Below are 20,100 nucleotides of genomic sequence, written 5' to 3'. Positions count from 1 at the left end.
ATCGGGGCTTATCTACAGCATTACAGAATGCTGTAGATAAGCCCCTGATGGCGATGGCAGCAGCTCATAGGGCTAAAATGGGGTGACGATTCCCTTTAAACATATTTCCAATAAAAGTGTTACATCTTCCAAAAATAGAGGGATGCCCTTTACCTAACTTTTTGTAATTTTGATATATTTTGTCTTTTTATGAGTTTTTGTATATAATGCTACTCTGGTGTTGTAGAACAATGATTTTTATTTAGTTTTGTTTTACACTGGGGCTCTATGTGGTATATAAGATGGTGCAAAGTAGCTTTATTGTTCTTATACTTTTATCTGCATTTGGACTTGTTCACACAACCGTATTTTTGCTCCGAGCGTCATGCGTGGAAATAGTGGATAGCACTTGGACCAATGTTATTCAATAGGGAAGTGGAGATGAGCAATTATTTTCCCTGACCGAATATGTGTGTAAAAAAAAATTGCAGCATGCACAAGTTTCTCCCATAAATCGGATGAGACTCAACCATTCAAGTCTATGGGTGCATAAAAAAAAAATCAGATGCCATATAGAGCCACAGTATAGAATCCAATTTTTATGGATACATTGCAGTTCTGTAACATTGAACATTGTAAATTATTAATAACTGCTGATGTATAAAACGGATTGTATAAGGATTGCACACTCAAGACAAGTAAGAAAAAAAAAGTCCTATTTTTCCCTGTGTTATTTTTTCTGAATTTATTTCTCATCATTGTGCAGAACTTAATTTACAGACATCTATGGTGTGATTTCTTTGCCTGTGTGGATTGTATGGGTTGTTACTGACATCTGGTCAGAAATTCATGTCATTAGCACCTTTAGGCCCCATACCCATTGGCGATTAAACAAACGGTCCGATTTCTGGACTGGAAAAAAGGGTTGAGTGTTATGCCAGTGTCATGCGATTTCTATGTGATTTTTTATTTTTCCATCCGTTTTCCATCCGTTTTTTTTCCCAGCCACTCTTTTTCTACAGTCATTTACAGGACCATTTACAGTGTTCTATACCACAGAATAGTGATGCATCCGTTAAAAACGGATGGAAAACGTATGGTCCGTTTTTTTAATCGCACCCATTGACTTCTATTGTGGAAAATCGCTGCAAATTGCAGCATGCTGCGATTTTTTTTCTCAGACCGATTTTGGCTGAGAAAAAAATCGCAAGTGAGATGTCACCCATTCACTAACATGGGTCAGAGTGCAATCCGATTAAAAATCGGATTGCAATCGGCCGATTTTATCGCCAGTGAGTATGAGGCCTTAGACATGAATTAAATTATTTCACCCACTGTACATTATGATGGCTGGTTGACCTTAAAAAAAGGATTAAATTCATCTGACATACATCTTATGTGTACTCATAACGTTCATGAGAAATTAGGTTTATTCAATGACACTGGTTAACAAATTTCCGATAGAACTGCCCACCTCCCACTACGTCTGCAGGTGATATTGCTAGTTCTAAATAGAAGAATACCTGCTTAATGCCTCTGGCGAGCACAGTGGAACACCTAGCACCCGCGCCATTTTATCAGCAAAGCCTTTCCCACTCCTGCAATCCAGAAGAATAGAGTAGACTTAGCAGACTTTTTTTAATAGATATGCAGTCAGTGTGATTGATGACCAATATTATAGAAATCTTTGCATTTCCTTACTAGATGACTCCACTCTTTACACTGGCATCACAGATTACACTAATAACATCGCAGCCGCAATGGTTTTGGTGCATAACGGAGTCATGACCACTGGGACTAATCTTTTTTTCACGCAAATGCCAATAGACACAAATAATGTGTTCCTTATGGTTTCTGGTAGTTCTGACAGCAATAAAAGCTCTGCAGACTGTGAAAATCACGCAAGAAATAATATAGTGGCACATGACCAAAAAATCCTCTTTTAGGGCACTTTCACACGTCCGTGTCTCCGGTATATGTGGTGACAGTTTTCACATGTATCTGACACACTGACACACATAGAAACATTGAAATCTACAGTGGGTACCGAAAGTATTCAGACCCCTTTATATTTTTCACTCTGTTTCATTGCAGCCATTTGGTAAATTCAGAAAAGTTCATTTTTTTCTCATTAAATGTACACTCTGCACTCCATCTTGACTGAAAAAAAACAGAAATGAAGAAATTTTTGCAAATGTATTAAAAAAGAAAAACTGAAATATCACATGGTCCTAAGTATTCAGACTCTTTGCTCAGACACTCATATTTAAAGGGAATCTGTCACCCTTTTTTTGCCCTATTAGCTGCCGGCATAGACATCGGGGACTTATCTACAGCATTCTGTAATGCTGTAGATAAGCCTCCGATGTAACCTGAAAGAGAAGAAAAACACGTTACATTATACTCACGGAGGTGGGCAGTCCGGTCCGATGGGTGTCGCTGTCCCGTCCGGCACCTCCTTTCTTCATGCGATGACGTCCACTTCTCCCATCCTGTAATGGCTCCGGCGCAAACGCACTGCTCTGCCCTGCTGAGGGCAGAGCAGAGTCCTGCAGTGTGCAGGCGTCGGGAGAGGTCTGGCGCCTGCGCACTGCAGAATTCTGCTCTGCCCTCAACAGGGCAGAGCAATGCGCCTGCACCGGAGCCATTTCAGGACAGGAGAAGAGGACGTCAACGCATGAAGAAGGGAGGTGCCGGACGGAAGGGCAACACCCATCGGACCGGACCGCCCACCTCGGTGAGTATAATATAACGTGTTTTTCTTCTCTTTCAGGTTACATCGGGGGCTTATCTACAGCATTACAGAATGCTGTAGATAAGCCCCCGATGTCTATGCCGGCAGCTAATAGGGCAAAAAAAGGGTGAAAGATTCCCTTTAAGTCACATGCTGTCCATTTCCTTGTGATCCTCCTTGAGATGGTTGTACTCCTTCATTAGAGTCCAGCTGTGTTTAATTAAACTGATAGGACTTGATTTGTTAAGGCACACACCTGTTTATATAAGACCTCATAGCTCACCGTGAAAGTTAGACCAAATGAGAACTAATTGGCTAAGGAGCTCAGAGACAGAATTGTGGCAAGGCACAGATGTGGCCAAGGTTACAAAAGAATGTCTGCAGTACTCAAGGTTCCTAAGAGTACAGTGGCCTCCATAATTCTTAAATGGAAGAAGTTTGGGACCACCAGAGGTCTTCCTAGACCACTCCGTCCAGCCAAACTGAGCAATCATGGGAAAAGGGCCTTGGTGAGAGAGTAAACAAGAACCCCAAGATTACTGTGGCAGAGCTCCACAGATGCAGTAGGGAGAAAGTTCCACAAAGTCAACTATCACTGCAGCCCTCCACTAGTTGGGCCTTTATGGCAGAGTGGCCCGACGGAAGCCTCTTTGTTATGATTAGGTCACCGAGGAAGATAACCAGGAAATAAGCTAGGCAACCAGAACACCAGAAAGGTTGGCAACTTAGCGGATTGCAGACCCCTAAACTTAACAACACAACTAGAATTAGCCGTGGGACGTACCTACGATGCCCTAGACGCCTCGGCACAGCCCAAAAGTAAACTAAGCCTAAAGCAAGAAAGGGGTAAGCTAAACTGCCCCGGAGCAGAACCCCAAAGGAATAGATAGCCCCCAAACATATATTGCCGGTGAGACAAGATGAGGCACAAACAAAGGCAGAAAATAGAGTAAGCAAATGATGGGGCCCAAACTGTCTAGATAGCATAGGACAGAAAAGATACTGTCTGCAATCACGCAAAAACCCTAAAAAATACAACACGTCTGATATACAAAAATACTCAGGCCACAAGACCTCTCCCCCACTAGATCAGCATTCTGGTGTGAACTGGAAGCAAAACCAAATACACTGCTATAACAGGGGATTAGCAATACTGAACAGACTGACATAAGCTGTGACATATGGAGCGGGGTCCAGCACCGGTCCCAGCAGGGAACAATGCTGAACCCACGCAGCAGAAAGCAGAGAAAGGCAAAACTGGATGAAATGCATAAAGATTCCAGCAAACAAATAACTTATCTGAATGATGCAGGACCAAGCAGGGGACAAGCGGACTTCAAGATGCACAGGAAGAAAAACAAATCATCAGCAGCAACTGAGGGAAGCTTGCTCACTTAAATCTTCCCAGTCTGTAACACCTAACTTGCACTCATCGTCTTCAGGTGATGGACTTCTGTCAACCCGACCAGCTCCACTACCCACAGCCACCACCAGAGGGAGCCCAAACTTAGAAGTCAGGTTAAGAATGTTCACAACACCTCTCCTCAGTGCCACACATATGAAAGCCTGCATACACTTAGCTAAAAAAAACATGAAGGACTCCCAGACTATGAGAAATAAGATTCTCTGGTCTGATGAGACGAAGATAAAACTTTATGGTGATAATTCTAAGGGGTTTGTGTGAAGAAAACGAGGCACTGCTCATCACCTGCCCAATACAATCCCAACAGTGAAACATGGTGGTGGCAGCAACATGCTATGGGGGTGTTTTTCAGCTGCAGGGACAGGACTGGTTGCCATTGAAGGAAACATGAATGCGGCCAAGTACAGAGATATCCTGGATAGTGATGAGCGATACCATCCGATATCCAGAAATATCAGATCGGATTGGATCGGCCCGATACACAAAAAGTATTGGGTATCGCCGATTCCGATACCGGAAGTCCCATTCAAGTAAATGGGACAGAAATATCGGATTTAAAAAAAACCCTTTCTTTCCTTGTACATCAAGTTCGGGAGGCGGGAAGAGTGTGGGCGGTGCGTGGGCGGACACTGCGCGTGTCTGTGTGTGCGGGCGGGCTCTGTGCGGGCCTCTCGGGGGTCTGTACGGGCCTGCCGGGGGTCTGTGCCGGCTGCCGGCGGTCTGTATGTGCCTGCCAGGGGTCTGTGCCGGCTGCCGGCGGTCTGTACGGGCCTGCCGGGGGTCTGTGCTGGCTGCCGGGGGTCTGTACGGGCCTGCCGGAGGTCTGTGCCGGCTGACGGGGGTCTGTGCCGGCTGCCAGCGGTCTGTACGGGCCTGCCGGGGGTCTGTGCCGGCTGCCGGGGGTCTGTACGGGCCTGCCGGGGGTCTGTGCCGGCTGCCGGGGGACTACAAGTTCCATCGGGCGATGCCTGCTACAATGACAGTGACTGACACATTAGCCAATGATGGGACAGTAGTAGTCCCATCATCCGGCTAATGTGTTGAATGCTCAACACTAATCCTGGAAGAAAACCTCTTCCAGAGTGCTCTGTACCTCAGACTTGGCCGAAGGTTTACCTTCCAACAAGACAATGACCCTAAGCACACAGTTAAAATAACAAAGGAGTGGCTTCGGAACAACTCTGTGACCATTACTGACTGGCCCAGCCAGAGCCCTGACCTAAACCCAATTGAGCGTCACTGGAAAGACCTGAAAATGGCTGTCCACCAACGTTCACCATCCAACCTGACGGAACTGGAGAGGACTGCAAGGAAGAATGGCAGAGGATACCCAAATCCAGGTGTGAAAAACTTGTTGCATCATTCCCAAGAAGACTCATGGCTGTACTAGCTCAAAAGGGTGCTTCTACTCAATACTGAGCAAAGGGTCAGAATACTTATGACCATGTGATATTTCAGTTTTTCTTTTTTTAATAAATTTGCATTAATTTCTACATTTCTGTTTTTTTCAGTCAAGATGGGGTGCAAGGTGTACATTAATAAAAAAAAATGGACTTTTTTGAATTTACGAAATGGCTGCAATGAAACAAAGAGTGAAAAATTTCAAGGGGTCTGAATACTTTCCGTACCCACTGTATGTTGCTGTGCACATGTCTGTGTGTTTCCATGGACTGTGTGTCCGTCTGATCCACACGTAGACAAGTTCATTTTTTACCGGCAGCACGGGCGGCAAAACATCCCGCACGCAGATGACACATGGATGTGACATGTCCCGACGCCTAAAGCCCCCGTCACACACAGCGATCTCGCTAGCAAGATCGCTGCTGAGTCACAAGTTTTGTGACGCAACAGCGATCTCACCAGCGAAATCACTGTGTGTGACACTTATCAGCGACCGGCCCCCCTGCCGGGTATCACTGATCGTCCTCGAATGGCCTGGATGTGTTTTTGATCGCTGGTCTCCCGCTGGCCAGCACGCATTGCTGCGGGTGGCAGGCGGGAGACCAGCGATCAGCGAGCTGGAGCTAGTAACCAAGGTAAATATCGGGTTTCTAAGCGTCATGTAGCGACACACCAGCGATCCTAACAAGTTCACGTCGTTGTCAGGATCGCTGGTGAGTTGCTATGTGTGACGGGGCCCTAAGAATTAGCGGTACAGTAAGCACGGTTCCCCAGCGCCGGGTGCTGAAGACCGCTCTCATCATTCTCCCCCTGCTGGCGATCAGCGCGAGCAGGGGAGAATGAAGAGAGTTGTATTCAGGTTAAAACAATGAGAGCAATTGGCGGGCTGATGGGACTGTTACTCCCATCAGCCTACACCTGCTGCCTCTAATAACAGTGACAGCAGGAGTATTCATCGGTTGGCTCCTCCGCTGTAAATAATTAGTAAAAAACGGTGTGGGTTCCCCTCTATTTTCTATAACCAGCCAGGCAAAACTCACAGCTGAGCGCTGCAACCCTTAACTGCCAGCTTTGCCTGCACTGGTTATCAAAAATAGAAAAGACCCCACGTCTTTTTATTCTTTTTTTTTTTTACAAACGTGTGCCGGCCAATCACAGTCGTGCCAATATTTGACATGGCTGTGACTTAGTCGGAAGTGTCCACATATGAAAGCTTGTTGATTGGCTCCAGCCTTTCAACAAGTTTTTTACTGTTCAGGTTCGCCCATCTCTAATTGTGATGAATAAAATAATAATTATTATTCTGCAATGTCCTAACTGTAGTATGTAAGAAGAGATTATAACACTTTGTTATTACCTGGATGCCTGTTCCCATTGCTGACTGCATTGTGCTTTTATTTGTTGTTTTTGTGCTACAGTTTCATCTTTCTCAATCTTCACAAAATCTAAAACACAAATATTTACATACGATAATGTGTAATAAACTGTAGGGCTGTCAAAAGCATGAAAAAAATCAGTGTATGGTAGACAAATATATTTTTCTGTCTAGCATCATATAAGCAGAAAAATAATTTGTCCATATGTTTTTTTTAGCAGAGTTGGGTGATAAATAATCTGCAATCTCCCAAAACTTCAGATTAAAAATTATGATATTCATAGATTACATAATAACTAAATCTTATAATTTTTTTAACTGATTATCCTGCATGATTTACCATATAGCTTCTCTCTCTGTTTTCCAGAGGATGCATGAAGACAGATTTCTCCCTGAAATTGACCTGTATCCTCTCCATGATGTGTCAGAAGGGTGAAGAATGGGAACTGTTTCTGCTGAGGATCTTCCATTCGAAGTGCAATGCAGCCCTCACCTGTCACAGGAAAGAATGAATTAGGCTTCCTATATAGGGGCGGATTTACTAACAATTAGGCATTTTAAAATTGTGCCAAAATCACACAGTGGCTCACGCTGGAATATACATTTGGAAATATTTAGATAATTTTTAGATAATCTAGTCTCCTTAATGAACTTTAAATAATTTTTTGTGCCACAATTTTAGTATAATTTGGTACATCTCAGAATTCTGTTACATTTTAAATAGTAAAACTTTTCCAGAATTCTGGCACATTTTGGCATGTCCGCACTCTATTTTTTTTTTTTGCAATAATTTGTTTGACAGGAAAAGAGGGAGATGTGCTATAAATATAATAAGATGCCAAAGAACCTGAACTATTTTTATATCAATTAGACAGATAAGATGGTATGAATCAAAATCTAACTGCTGCCAAGGAACAGAACATATCTACATATGCTCTGTATTCTTTATAACAGATGGGAGAATAGAGACTGCAAACTCCATGCTCTTCTGTGTCATTGAATTACGGGCATTGGAATGGTCATCTAATAGTCAAATAAAGCCGGTGTTTTTACCTTCTTCTCTTACCATATTCCCTACCCTAGTTTTAAGCAATTTCTGCATTTTTAGTGAACCTGTCACAATGACTGAGTTATTAAAGCAAAGGCATAAGCATGCATGATACCTTAAAGCACCACTTGATTGTTTTTTTATTTTAGTGCTGGAGTGGTGTCACTAAGATCCTTGACCCTAGGTGTGTCACCACCCTAGGTCATTCACTAAGGTCCTTGACAATGGTTCTTGACCCTAGTTTTATACTCATCGGCCGCTGTCTTCAACTCTTCCCAGCACCGCATCGGTCCTGCTCCACCATCTTGTGACTGCAACTTCTGACTGACCAGAACTCAGAGGTAACACTGTTAAGCTCTCACTATAAGTCCATGAGTCCTCATTCTGGCCTCGTTCTTGCTATCATAGGCTTACATGGAGTTGTGACTTAGATCTCAAAGCAAACGCTTGAACCTGCAGAAGTCTGACTAGAGCGGATATGATAGCAGAGAAGGATTGTGGCTGGTGAATATAATCCTAGGGGCAGGAGACTTAGATTAGTGACACAACTCCAGTGGTAAAATAAAGAATAATAATAATCTTTATTTTTATATAGCGCTAACATATTCCACAGCGCTTTACAGTTTGCACACATTATCATCATTGTCCCCGATGGGGCTCACAATCTAAAGAATAACATTGACGTGGTGCTTTAATATGTTGTGCAATTACGCCCACTACCTATGAGGGCTGAAATAAAAAAACGATTACACAAGAACCACAAGATGGATTTCTTCACCCCAGGTATTATTTTAATCAGTTTAACAAAGGCAACATGACAATGTCTGTAGTTTACTGAGCAAAATCCTGCTGACAGGTTTGGTTTAATCCATACTAGTTGTTAGTGTTGTTGCATAGCAAGTATTGTATATTCCATGTAACTTCACCTAAAGGGTTTGTGCCAAGTGTTGAACTTATTCCATTCGTAAAATAGGTGATAATTTTCCCATCCCTGGGGCTCCAACTGCTGGGATCTCCACAAATCCCATAGAGAGAGAGACAAATCTGAATGAAGTGGAAGGTAAGCATGTGCATCTCTACTACACTTATTCTCCATGGGTCTAAGCCAAGCGCTGTACTCCACTTTCTATGGGAGTCTTATATACAATAAATGGAGCAGACATTGTGTATGCAGAGCCCCATTCTTAGAATCGATGGGGGTTCAAGCAGTAGGATTCCCAGTGATTGGGAAGTTATCCCTTATCCCCTGTATACTGGCTAATTTAATATTTTGCAATAAACCCAATCTCTGATCTGGAGGCTTATGATACTGTATAGGAGGCTATGAAAGTAATGCCACCATGACACTTTTCACCATTATTTACAATTCTTAAAATTTTAATTAATTCCAAATTTCCAAATGCTGATATGCAATTGTTTGACCATCTATAAACCCCCCAATGTTATCTGCCATTTAATTTTATTCTCAACAGAATAGCCTGTACACAGGAGTGACTGCAGAAAATTCATCATTATGACAGTTCTAGAGTATGTCTACTAACCATATGACTCGTCTGTGTCCGAAGATTTGATACAAATCAGCAGGTGCTGGTCCAGAAGGTACTCGAGATCTGAGATGATTGGTGTTAGCTGCAAGGACAGAACTGTGATAATATATAGAGACCAAAAGGTAGGAAACAACACAGTAGGATGTGTAGGAAGATGGAAGGCTGGTGTGATGAGCAGAAAGGACAAGGGATGGACAAGGGAGGACAATATGTTTATATGAAGGCAAAATAGTTCAAAAACGAAAATTCACACAGGAGAACTACATGAAATGTACAAATGTTATTAGACTAAGAAATACAATGCATTGTAGGACTTAACGAGAACCCTCTACCCTCATATTAGCTGTGACTACATATTTATAATCCTCCCATGCCTTCCATACTTCCATGGGACACAGAATCATCAGTGCTAGTCCATTCCACATGAACGGAATGGCACAAAAGGCACTGTCCAGTTTTTAAAAAAATGCTCCCCCATGACATTACAGTGGGCATTTTTTGGAAAAAGATGTAGCACTGATGTTAGTGACTAAGGCAGAAGAAGGGATCAGCTTAGGCCAAGAGACTAACCTTTTTATCTAGATTATTAATTAAGATTAATTTATTACTTCCATACTATTGAGAAATACAGTATATATTTACTGCTTCATATACAAGGGAATGTGTCATCAGCAAATGAATTACTGTTTAAAGGGAATTTATCACCCCCCGGGACGTATATGACCAATGGCGGATCTTAATAGGGGCGGATGGGGCGGTTGCCCCGGGCCCAAGGTTTTTTGGGGGCCCAGGGCAGGGGCCAATCCGGTCGGTCGGCATCTGTGTGAGCCGCCCGCCGCCGCCCAGTGGCGTAGGAACTTGGAAGGGGGGCGGGCAGTCCCAGGCGGCACGTGTGTGGGGGCGGCGCAGCACGGCAGGAGCAGAAATTCCTCCTCTCTCTGTGCTGTGGCCGGGACTCGGGAGAGAAGCGTGGAGGCGGCCGGCCGAGGCACAGTGAGGAGAGAAGAGAGAGTATATCAGGCTCAGCCCAGGAGATTTTGGCAGAGGCTAGCGCAGGTGGGTCACTCACCGTCACCATTTGGGAGGAGGATGCTCTGCCTCTCCCCAGCCTCCCTGGCTGCTCCCTCCAATCCAATGCATTATGCAATTTATGCGGCTGCCTCCATGCTCTGCCTCTCCCCAGCCTCCCTGGCTGCTCCCGGCTCCAATGCATTATGCGGCTGCCTCCATGCTCTGCCTCTCCCCAGCCTCCCTGGCTGCTCCCTCCAATGCATTATGCGCAGTGGCGGATTAAGTGGACTATGGGCCCGGGGCTGTTCATAAAACCTGGGCCCCTGTACCCCCCTTCCCAGGAAAACATTTTCTGTCCAAATTTTGTGGCTCTTCTCACAAAAACACTGCATATGCTGATTTTTAGGTATACAAATTGTAACATTTATTAGACCATAAAAACAAAGAAAAATTACTTTTTTCTCACAAGAAATTGTATTGTATGGTCAAACAATATAAATAATATTAAATATTCCTCAAAATCAACAGTCAAAATATAATGATGGGCTATAAAGCCGGGACACAAAGTGTAGGGAAGAACCCAGGTGCGCACCCTGAGGAACAACCCCGTTATCCCATGCTAAAGTGCTTACCCATCATGTGCTCCAGGACAAGTGCAGCGCTGCCACCAGCGCAAGTGCAGCGTGGCGGCACTGCACTTGTCCTGGAGGCTGGAGGCTCCAGCCTCCAGGACAAGTGCAGCGCCGCCACGCTGCACTTGCGCTGGTGGCGGCGCTGCACTTGTCCTGGAGCACATGATGGGTAAGCACTTTAGCATGGGATAACGGGGTTGTTCCTTAAATAAATTTCTTACGTTTCTAAAATATTTTGGACTTTCACTCCATTTTTTTGTGTTAACATATAAGTTACACTTAGGCTGTGTGCACACGCTACGGATTAGGTGCGGATTCATCTGCGCGGATTTTGTAAAATCCGCAGGTGAAACCGCAGGTCAAAATACCTGCGGTTTTACCTGCGGATGTCAAAAACCACTGCGGAACCGCAGCAAAATCCGCAGTGTGTGCACACAGCCTTACACACGCTGCCTGCCTGCGGCTGCCTGGCTGCTGTGTGTGTGAGTGTGACTTAAGTTGTGAGTGACACTGAGTGGAAGGAAGCTGCCCGCAGGGAGAGCTCAGCAGCTGACTGAGCATGGAGGCAGCCGCATAATGCATTGGAGGGAGCAGCCAGGGAGGCTGGGGAGAGGCAGAGCATGGAGGCAGCCGCATAATGCATTGGAGCCGGGAGCAGCCAGGGAGGCTGGGGAGAGGCAGAGCATGGAGGCAGCCGCATAAATTGCATAATGCATTGGATTGGCGGGAGCAGCCAGGGAGGCTGGGGAGAGGCAGAGCATCCTCCTCCCAAATGGTGACGGTGAGTGACCCACCTGCGCTAGCCACTGCCAAAATCTCCTGGGCTGAGCCTGATATACTCTCTCTTCTCTCCTCACTGTGCCTCGGCCGGCCGCCTCCACGCTTCTCTCCCGAGTCCCGGCCACAGCACAGAGAGAAGGAATTTCTGCTCCTGCCGTGCTGCGCCGCCCCCACACACGTGCCGCCTGGGACTGCCCGCCCCCCTTCCAAGTTCCTACGCCACTGGGCGGCGGCGGGCGGCTCACACAGATGCCGACCGACCGGATTGGCCCCTGCCCTGGGCCCCCAAAAAACCTTGGGCCCGGGGCGACCGCCCCATCCGCCCCTATTAAGATCCGCCATTGATTATGCGGCTGCCTCCATGCTCAGTCAGCTGCTGTATATGACCTATTAATATGGGCCACTGTATATGACCTATTAATATGGGCATACAGGTAATAGAAATGTTACACCAGTCCTATCTGTATGCCTCATATTAATGGTCTTGAAGCTGAGAAATTTTATATTCTGTCTTTAAGTTAATGATTTTTCCAGGCTCTGGGGTGTGCGGTGCAGTAAGGATTCCCTGCCTCCTGTCTTCATTGTAATACTAACTCCCTCCCATCAGTGTCAGTTACGGCCAAGGAATCCCGCACCCGTGCCCCGCACTCCCTCAGAAATCCATAGCTCATCCTCCCTTCTATGGGCACTGGATTCAGGAATCTTCAGGGATTTATTCCTCTGTAAATAAACTATTGTTTCAAACTCATCTTTTGTCAGTGTGTACGGAGTGTGGACATAAGATTCTCATGTCGACCCCTGTCAGAAGAAGAAGACCCTACTACATAACACTACTCCTCCCAGCAAGATTCGGGTGGAAACCCTGCACTGTATTGAGGCAGAGGCGGCTTAAAGGGATGTTGCAGTGAGATAGATCAAGACAGGTGCAGCAAGTATGGAGGCTTTAATTGAAGCACAAGTGTCCACGTGGTGTGATGAGATGAGCATAACCGAGGAACATAGTTTTGCAGTATGTGGTGAAATCGCTAATACATCTGATAAAGAGATACTACAGATCGTGAACCAACTCCAAGAAGTTGTTCATCCCAGAATGGTTGACAGGTGGGGTGATGAAGAGAGTCAATTATCAGCAGCCCCGATCACTACTGAAAGGACCATGGAGAAGAAGTACTTCCCATCAGTCACTGCTATGCCATTAAAACATGGGCAACCGTGAAAGATCACCTGGCCTGAGATGCCTGCAGCAGAGGCGTCATCTCAATAATTAAGCCCACTGCCTGGGAGGCATAGTAAATGTCCATCTTCCACCTCTGCTTGTGACAAATCTGAGGAAATTGCTGCTACTGTTGATGTGGTTGTGGCCGCTCTGGAGAAGTTAGTCACCGGGTTTACACAGATGCAGCCTGAAGGGACCTGCCATCAACTGAGAAGTTTTTCGGGTGCCACTCCCATCCCAGCTGGGGAAGAATGGTATGACACGTAAAAGGATGTTGCTCTGCAGTATCTAGAAGAATGTGAAGATTCTGAAAGGTCCTGCTATAGAAGTAGTACAATCTGCTTAGATGGTCAGCCACAGGCGTCCAATCAAGACTAGATGGTTGTCCTAGAAGATGCTTTTAGATCCCAAGAGGATGCCATAGACCTCCTATATAAACTCTGCACCATCTATCAGAACATTGGTGAGAAAATGTCTGATTATTTTTATCGACTGGACAATGTTAGGAGTCGGATTCCTGCGTTTACTCAGCAGGGATCCAGATCCTCACATTCTGCACTCTCCTCCTATTTTTCCACTGCAGAGGAGATTGCCTTGCAGCAAATCTCTCCTGAGGCTTAGTCCTTCTGTCCTCGTACTGGGCATGCTCATTGGACGATCTCCCATTGTAGATCGGGAGTCATGTGCTCAGGTCCCGCTCCAGTTCTCATTGGTCCATCTCAGAGATCTGGAAGCGTGCAGAAGGTCCCGGCTGCTATAAAAGGTGCGCATGGCTGTTCCGCCATGCGCTAGTATAGTCATACTTGCTGCTGTATGTATGAGGACGGATGCATGATTCTGGTGACTGACTCATTTGAAACCCCTTCCCTTTGATATTACACATGTGAATAGGGACTGAGTTAGATTCATCGCCAGCGCTCCTCTGCTTCAACTTGCACAGCTGCTAGCGTCCGACATTGCGCTTGCGCCTTGCCTTTGTTGTTTGGCGGCAGTGTCCACGCCGCGCTGCAGTAGCAGCCTCCTTTGCGTTCACAGTTGCAACGCCGCGCACACGGTAGGTCTAGACGGACATAGTGCCGCCCTCTTGGGCTACTCCTGTGACCGTATACCGTGTGTGTGTTTTTTACTGAGTACTGTGACTACCACAGGCTCAGTTATTTGTGTTTGTACTTTTGGCATCTCCCTGAGTTTAACTGAGATTGCTCTGCGCACCTGGGTGGAGTTTAACCCTGTGTGCAATTCCGCCATATTGCTCCTGCCACCACTTAGCAGCTGTTGTTTCACCTACTGCACGGTGGACCCTGAGCGGTGAACGCACTTTATTTATATTTTTATTTAGTACGTTCCACCGTTCCTAACAGACAAGCTGGTGCACAGAATAGTATCTAAGAGCAGATATCTCCCTGAACAAGTTGACCAATGTCATCTGGAACAAGTGCTACAGAGGGCTCTGACCCATGATCCCATTGCTCAATGACTGATGTGCTGTGATAAAGAGCAGATACCCTGTTGCATCAGGGTACATCAGTTGCTTAAGGAAATGCGACAAGAGGAAGCTATTCTAGCAGCGAGAGAGCTGACAAACGCTTAGCTACTGTTGCTTTAAATCCTAAGCCAAATGATCGAGAGGAACAGCCCAGTTGGGGAAAAGTTCAAGGGATGCAGAATTTCCAAGAGATGACTGTCATAGAGCCTGAGACTGAATTCAAGAGTTGAGGGTCGATGAGGGGGTCCTGGTAGTACACACTCAACTGAATCCATGAGGATGGTCTGAGTGCCCGATGTCCACAGATGGGGATTGTGCTCACGGCCCAACACCGTGCGGCCCTCCAAAGAAATGCCACCCCACACCACTGGATGTTGCAGGCAGTAGATCGCTCTCCACGACGTCTCCAGACTGTCACGTCTGTCACATGTGCTCAGTGTGAACCTACTTTCATCTGTGAGCTGTGAGCACAACCCCCATCTGTGGACGTCGGGCACTCAGACCATCCTCATGGAGTTGGTTTCTAACCGTTTGTGCAGACACATGCACATTTGTGACCTGATGGAGGTCATTTTGCAGGGCTCTGGCTGTGCTTCTCTTATTCCTCCTTGCACAAAGGTTGAGGTAGCGGGCCTGCTGCTGGGTTGTTGCCCTCCTACGGCCCCCTCCATGTCTCCTGGTGTACTGACCTGTCTCCTGGTAGAGCCTCCAACCTCTGAACACTACACTGACAGACACAGCAAACCTTCTTGCCACAGCTCGCATTGATGTGCCATCCTGGATGAGCTGCACTACCTGAGCCACTTGTGTGGGTTGTAGAGTCAGTCTCATGCTACCGCGAGTGTGAAAGCACAACCAACATTCAAAAGTGACCAAAACATCAGCCAGAAAGCATTGGTACTGAGATGAGGTCTGTGGTCCCCACCTGCAGAACCACTCCTTTATTGAGGGTGTCTTGATAATTGCCAATAATTTCCATCTGTTGTCTATTCCATTTGCACAACAGCATGTGAAATTGATTTTCAATCAGTGTTGCTTCCTATGTGAACAGTTTGATTTCCCATAAGTTTGATTTAGTTGGAGTTATATTCTATTGTTTGTGTTTCCTTTATTTTTTGAGCAGTGATGTATATGTATATATATATATATATATATATATATATATATATATATATATATAATACACACTGTCTATACTGTACATACTGTGAGGCAGTGACCGGAGTCATATATGAGGGTCATTATGTGTTCCCCAGGATGCGCTCAGAAGCGTATTAGATCTGCTGGAGTGCCTTGTGGTCACAGCAGGGTGCCCGTGAGTCACAAGGCAAAATAAAAGTAAGTTTGAATCTGGTCAAGTTATTTTGACCAAGGAGCTTGTTCAGGAAAACCCGATATGGGCTTTTATTATTGAAGCAGACTGCAGGAAGGTAGAGGGGTCCGGTCCATTTTCTCCAGCCCAGATCTTATAAGTGGCCTATGGCCACAGATTGTAGTGAAGGAAAAAAACCCTTCAGGAAGAGTTTGGGTGTGTCAGTTTTGGTCCCTGCAAGCAGACGGAGCAGTTGGTCTGCAGAACACTCCCTGTGTGAGGCAACACAGGGCCAAGTGGAGCCAAAGGTTCTGGCACCCCTGCATACACGGCAGTGCGGTCGCTCACGGCAACCGGTCACGGACTATTTTGTGTTTTTTACCGGCTGCGATCTGGAGGATACAGCGTGCTGAGCACTGTGTGAGCTTTGGACATTAAACATGTTTTATTTTGGACTTGGGTCACTGCCTCATCACTGCACAGCGTGGACACCACTGCATTATAATACATATATATATATATATATACACTGTATATATATATTTAGAGGCACGATGTTGTGGGTAACAAGAAACAAGTCAATACAATCTATTATGACACAATCAGAACACAGTGATTCAACTAAATACGATATCCATTGTGAGGCAGTGACCGATGTCACATGTAGGGGTCACTGTGGTTCCCCCCCAGGATACGCACGGAGGCGTTTGAAGGCCATGAGAGTGCATTGCAGTCACAGGCATAGCTGTGATTGCAATGCAGACTAAAGTGAGTATAGGTCTTTGACATGCTAGTTGTCCCAGGCAGATTTAGGGAAAACCTGCTCTGGGTTTTGGTGTTTTGAAACAGACTGCAGATGGTAGTGTTTAAGTCCATTTCAAACCTGGCCCAGGTTTTCCATGTTGCCCAAGGCCACAGGTTGCTAGTTAAAAACCCTGCAGTATAGGGTTTGGGTGTGTCAGGTTCAGTGTAAGTCTGGTGTTGGCAGGAGTACAGAGCAGGAGTCTCTGCACAGCTCCACCTGTGTGAGGAAACACAGGCCAGTGGAGCCAGGGCAGCTGAACAGCCTGGCACCCACAGTGCACACAGCGCTGCACTCACCCACGGTAACCACGGTTTCATAGGTGGACTGTCTTGTGCCCGGCTGTGAACCGGAGGTAGACTGTCCTGTGCCCGAAGGAGGACTGGAATGTTTAGTGACTGTAAACTGGAGGCTATGGTTTCCAGCTGCAATCCAGAGGATATTGTGTACTGTGTAATGCTGTTAGTAGAACATTAACACAGTGGTGGAGTCGCCCACGGCAATGGTCTCAAGAGGAGGACTGACATGTTTAGTGACTTTAAACTGAAGGATATCGTGTACTGTGTAAAGTTGTGAGTAGCACAAAAACATGGCGGTGCCGTCATCTACGGCAACCCGTCAGAGGAGGACTGGTGTGTTTAGTGACTGTAATCCAGAGGATATGTTTCCTGGCTGCGATCCGGAGGATATCGTGTGCTCTGTTTTGCGGAGTTAAACATTAAAGAGACATTTTGCTTTGAACTCTGCTGGGTCACTGCCTCATCACTGCATAAGTGTGCTACCACTGCAATACACTATATAATGTTCCATTTATATACACTACACTGTCCTCTATTTTTAGCAGTTAAATGATGGTGGATCAATAATGCTTAGTCAATGTTTCAGCTTAAGGGGTGTCACTCTCACCACTGGGCCTGTCACTGATGTATTTTTTCTAAGCAGCTCCAAATGTTACACTAGCCCTAACAGGGATCACCGGGATTTCCCACTTGGCCACAAGTTCTTGATTTGCAAGTTACTTGGTGCACCGCATGCAAGTATGATGAAATTATAAAAAAAAAAAATAATAAGCAAAAAACAACCCTACATTCTGCCACTTTTTGGGGGGGCTTTGTGGTAAAAATGACCTGGCTTATTTTGAATAGTGGATTCTGTGTTATAAGCTGTGTATAGTGGTGTTACCTAACCTTTTATTCCTGCCCCTGATGATAATGAAACTTATGGAAAGTCTTCAGTAAAGAAAAGGAAATCTAAATTTAAAGTAGCTCCAGGTCTATAATAGAGGACAGGTGATGGGTACTAGGTCTAGGTGACTAGTGTGACAAAGTCGCTGGCAGGGTGCTGGAGAGGAGATATGTTTTGCTGAGGCTAATGGCTTCAGTGATTTAAAAACTAAAAAGTTTTTCCTTCAGTACATTAAGTGTTGCAAAGAGTTAAAGGGAACCTGACACCAGATTAGGCCGATACGAGTTACGGCCACCGCCTTTCACGGCTTACAGTGCCTTGCGAAAGTATTCGGCCCCCTGGAACGTTTCAACCTTTTCCCACATATCATGTGTGGTGTAGTAACCACTATGTCCGCTAGGGGGCGCTGTGTGGAGGATCCAAGGGAGAGGATGAGTGGCAGAATCCTGAAGGATGGTTGTGTATCTCAAAGGGGGTGGCTTTGAGATGGAGGCTTAGGTATGCGTATTGAACAGCAATGATGTTGCTGAGGTGTTGTTTAAAGTGTAAGGGAGAAGCCTCCAGGTAACTAAAGAGATGGGCGGGTTCTGGTTACCTACAAACCCACCCAGGGGTGTGTCTGAAAACGCCTGTAGTAAAAGACTATGTGAGGGTGTGAAGGACCTGTGATGAGGTCATAGTCACGTGACCCGGTAGGTGTGGCAATAGACCATATAAAGTGGCCAGGGTAGGTCACATATGGTGAATGCTGGTTCCTGGTTGGTCCAGTGTGGAAGGTCCTGCAGAGATGAAGCTTCCTCCCAGACAGCACGTGTGAAGTGGCTGGGAGCAATGGTGATGTGTGCCTGAGAGCTCCCTGGAGGGAACGAATGTGTGCAGAATGCTGCAGCCGCATAAGGAACCCTGACGTGGGTGAGATCATTGTGAGGCTAAGTGAGCCTGCGTACTGGACATTGATAATAAGAGTGAAGAATTATAATGGACGCTATGCTGGTAATGCTATTAAGTGAACTTTCTGTTGCTGCTGTGGTTTATGAGGCGTGAATAAACCGCAATTACTGCATGATTTGATGGAAAATCCGTGCCGGATCTGGTTTTTGTTCGCTGCAAGCGAGAATCCCCTAAGTAAATGACAGCGCTACCTCACATTTGGTGGAGAAAGCTATGGGCATTGTCGCAAAATCGGTTGCTAAGGGCAACGGTTTCCAAAAAGTGCATGTTGCAGTGCTGGCAACGCTGAGCCAGGAAGGCTGACGAGGAAGCCACTGCCCGGCTGTGGTGCTGGAACCGTGGGGTGGCCTAGTGAGTAAGGCACTGTCCGGATCGGTGAGCCCAGTGCAGCCGTTTCCTCAGGAGAAAGAGACTGATAGGACACCTGTGCGGTAGAGGGGTCTGAGAACCTGCGCGGCTAACAGGTGACGGTCGGGAAAAAGAGAAAAAAAAAAAAAAAAAAAAAAGAAAAAGTGTTTTACTGACCGGGCTCAGTGAGCAAGAGACTGGTGATTGCTATAGGGTGCCTCTGAGGAGAAGAGGTATCCGAGGACCTGTGTGGCTGACAGGCAACGGACTGGTGTTCGTGGTGTACTGACCTGGGTCAGTGGTAAAGACTGTTCCTGGAGGGTTCAGTGAGCAAGGTCCTGGAGGGTCAGTGTTGGGAAGAGTCCTGGAGCACGTGGTATGACCTTGGACCTTGTGAGGCGTAAGTGTTGGGCAAGTCTCAGACCGAGACGGATGTCCTGAATGGCACCCGCTGAGCTCCTGGACCTGGTGAGGCCGGTGTGTTGGGACACCCTGGAAAGAGGTTCGGCTCCCTGAATAGCACCCGGTGCGCCCTGTGTGTTGGACGGTCTCAGGCAGAGACGGTGCGTCCTGAATAGCACACAGACAGGACAGGACACGTGAGTTTTGTGTTGGTGAGGCCGGTGTTGGGGAAACTCTGGGAGGAGGGTCGCTCCCTGAATAGCACCCGGTTCACCCTGTGTGTTGGACGGTCTCAGGCGGAGACGGTACGTCCTGAATAGCACACAGAAAGGACACGTGAGTTTGAGTTTTTTGTGTGGTGTTTTTTTTCTTCTTTTCTCAACTCAGCCGGCGGTGGCTCAGTGGGAGTCAAGAAGGTGACAAGCAGCTTGATGTGGCTCAGTGGGGTCACGAAGGTGACAAGCGGCT

At 46.3% G+C, this 20,100-nt stretch overlaps 1 protein-coding gene across 2 annotated transcripts in view; it reads right to left on the bottom strand.

Annotated features, from left to right (window-relative positions):
• Nucleotides 1-20,100, bottom strand: part of INPP5D (inositol polyphosphate-5-phosphatase D) — a 221,960-nt gene that overhangs the window by 14,842 nt on the left and 187,018 nt on the right. Inside the window, exons 22-25 of one of the 2 annotated variants that reach the window (XM_073581250.1) lie at nucleotides 9,502-9,589; nucleotides 7,253-7,405; nucleotides 6,895-6,982; nucleotides 1,503-1,577 (exon numbers count right to left, since the gene is read on the bottom strand). In XM_073581250.1, coding sequence (XP_073437351.1) covers nucleotides 1,503-1,577; nucleotides 6,895-6,982; nucleotides 7,253-7,405; nucleotides 9,502-9,589 — 404 coding nt within the window. The remainder of the gene's footprint in view (nucleotides 1-1,502; nucleotides 1,578-6,894; nucleotides 6,983-7,252; nucleotides 7,406-9,501; nucleotides 9,590-20,100) is intronic. The other variant, XM_073581251.1, reaches the window with a different exon arrangement.

The sequence above is a fragment of the Dendrobates tinctorius genome, unplaced genomic scaffold (assembly GCF_039654945.1).
Source record: "Dendrobates tinctorius isolate UK_male_01 unplaced genomic scaffold, ASM3965494v1 ptg000069l, whole genome shotgun sequence".
Lineage (NCBI taxonomy): Eukaryota > Metazoa > Chordata > Amphibia > Anura > Dendrobatidae > Dendrobates > Dendrobates tinctorius.
This window is presented reverse-complemented; position numbering and strand designations above follow the sequence as displayed.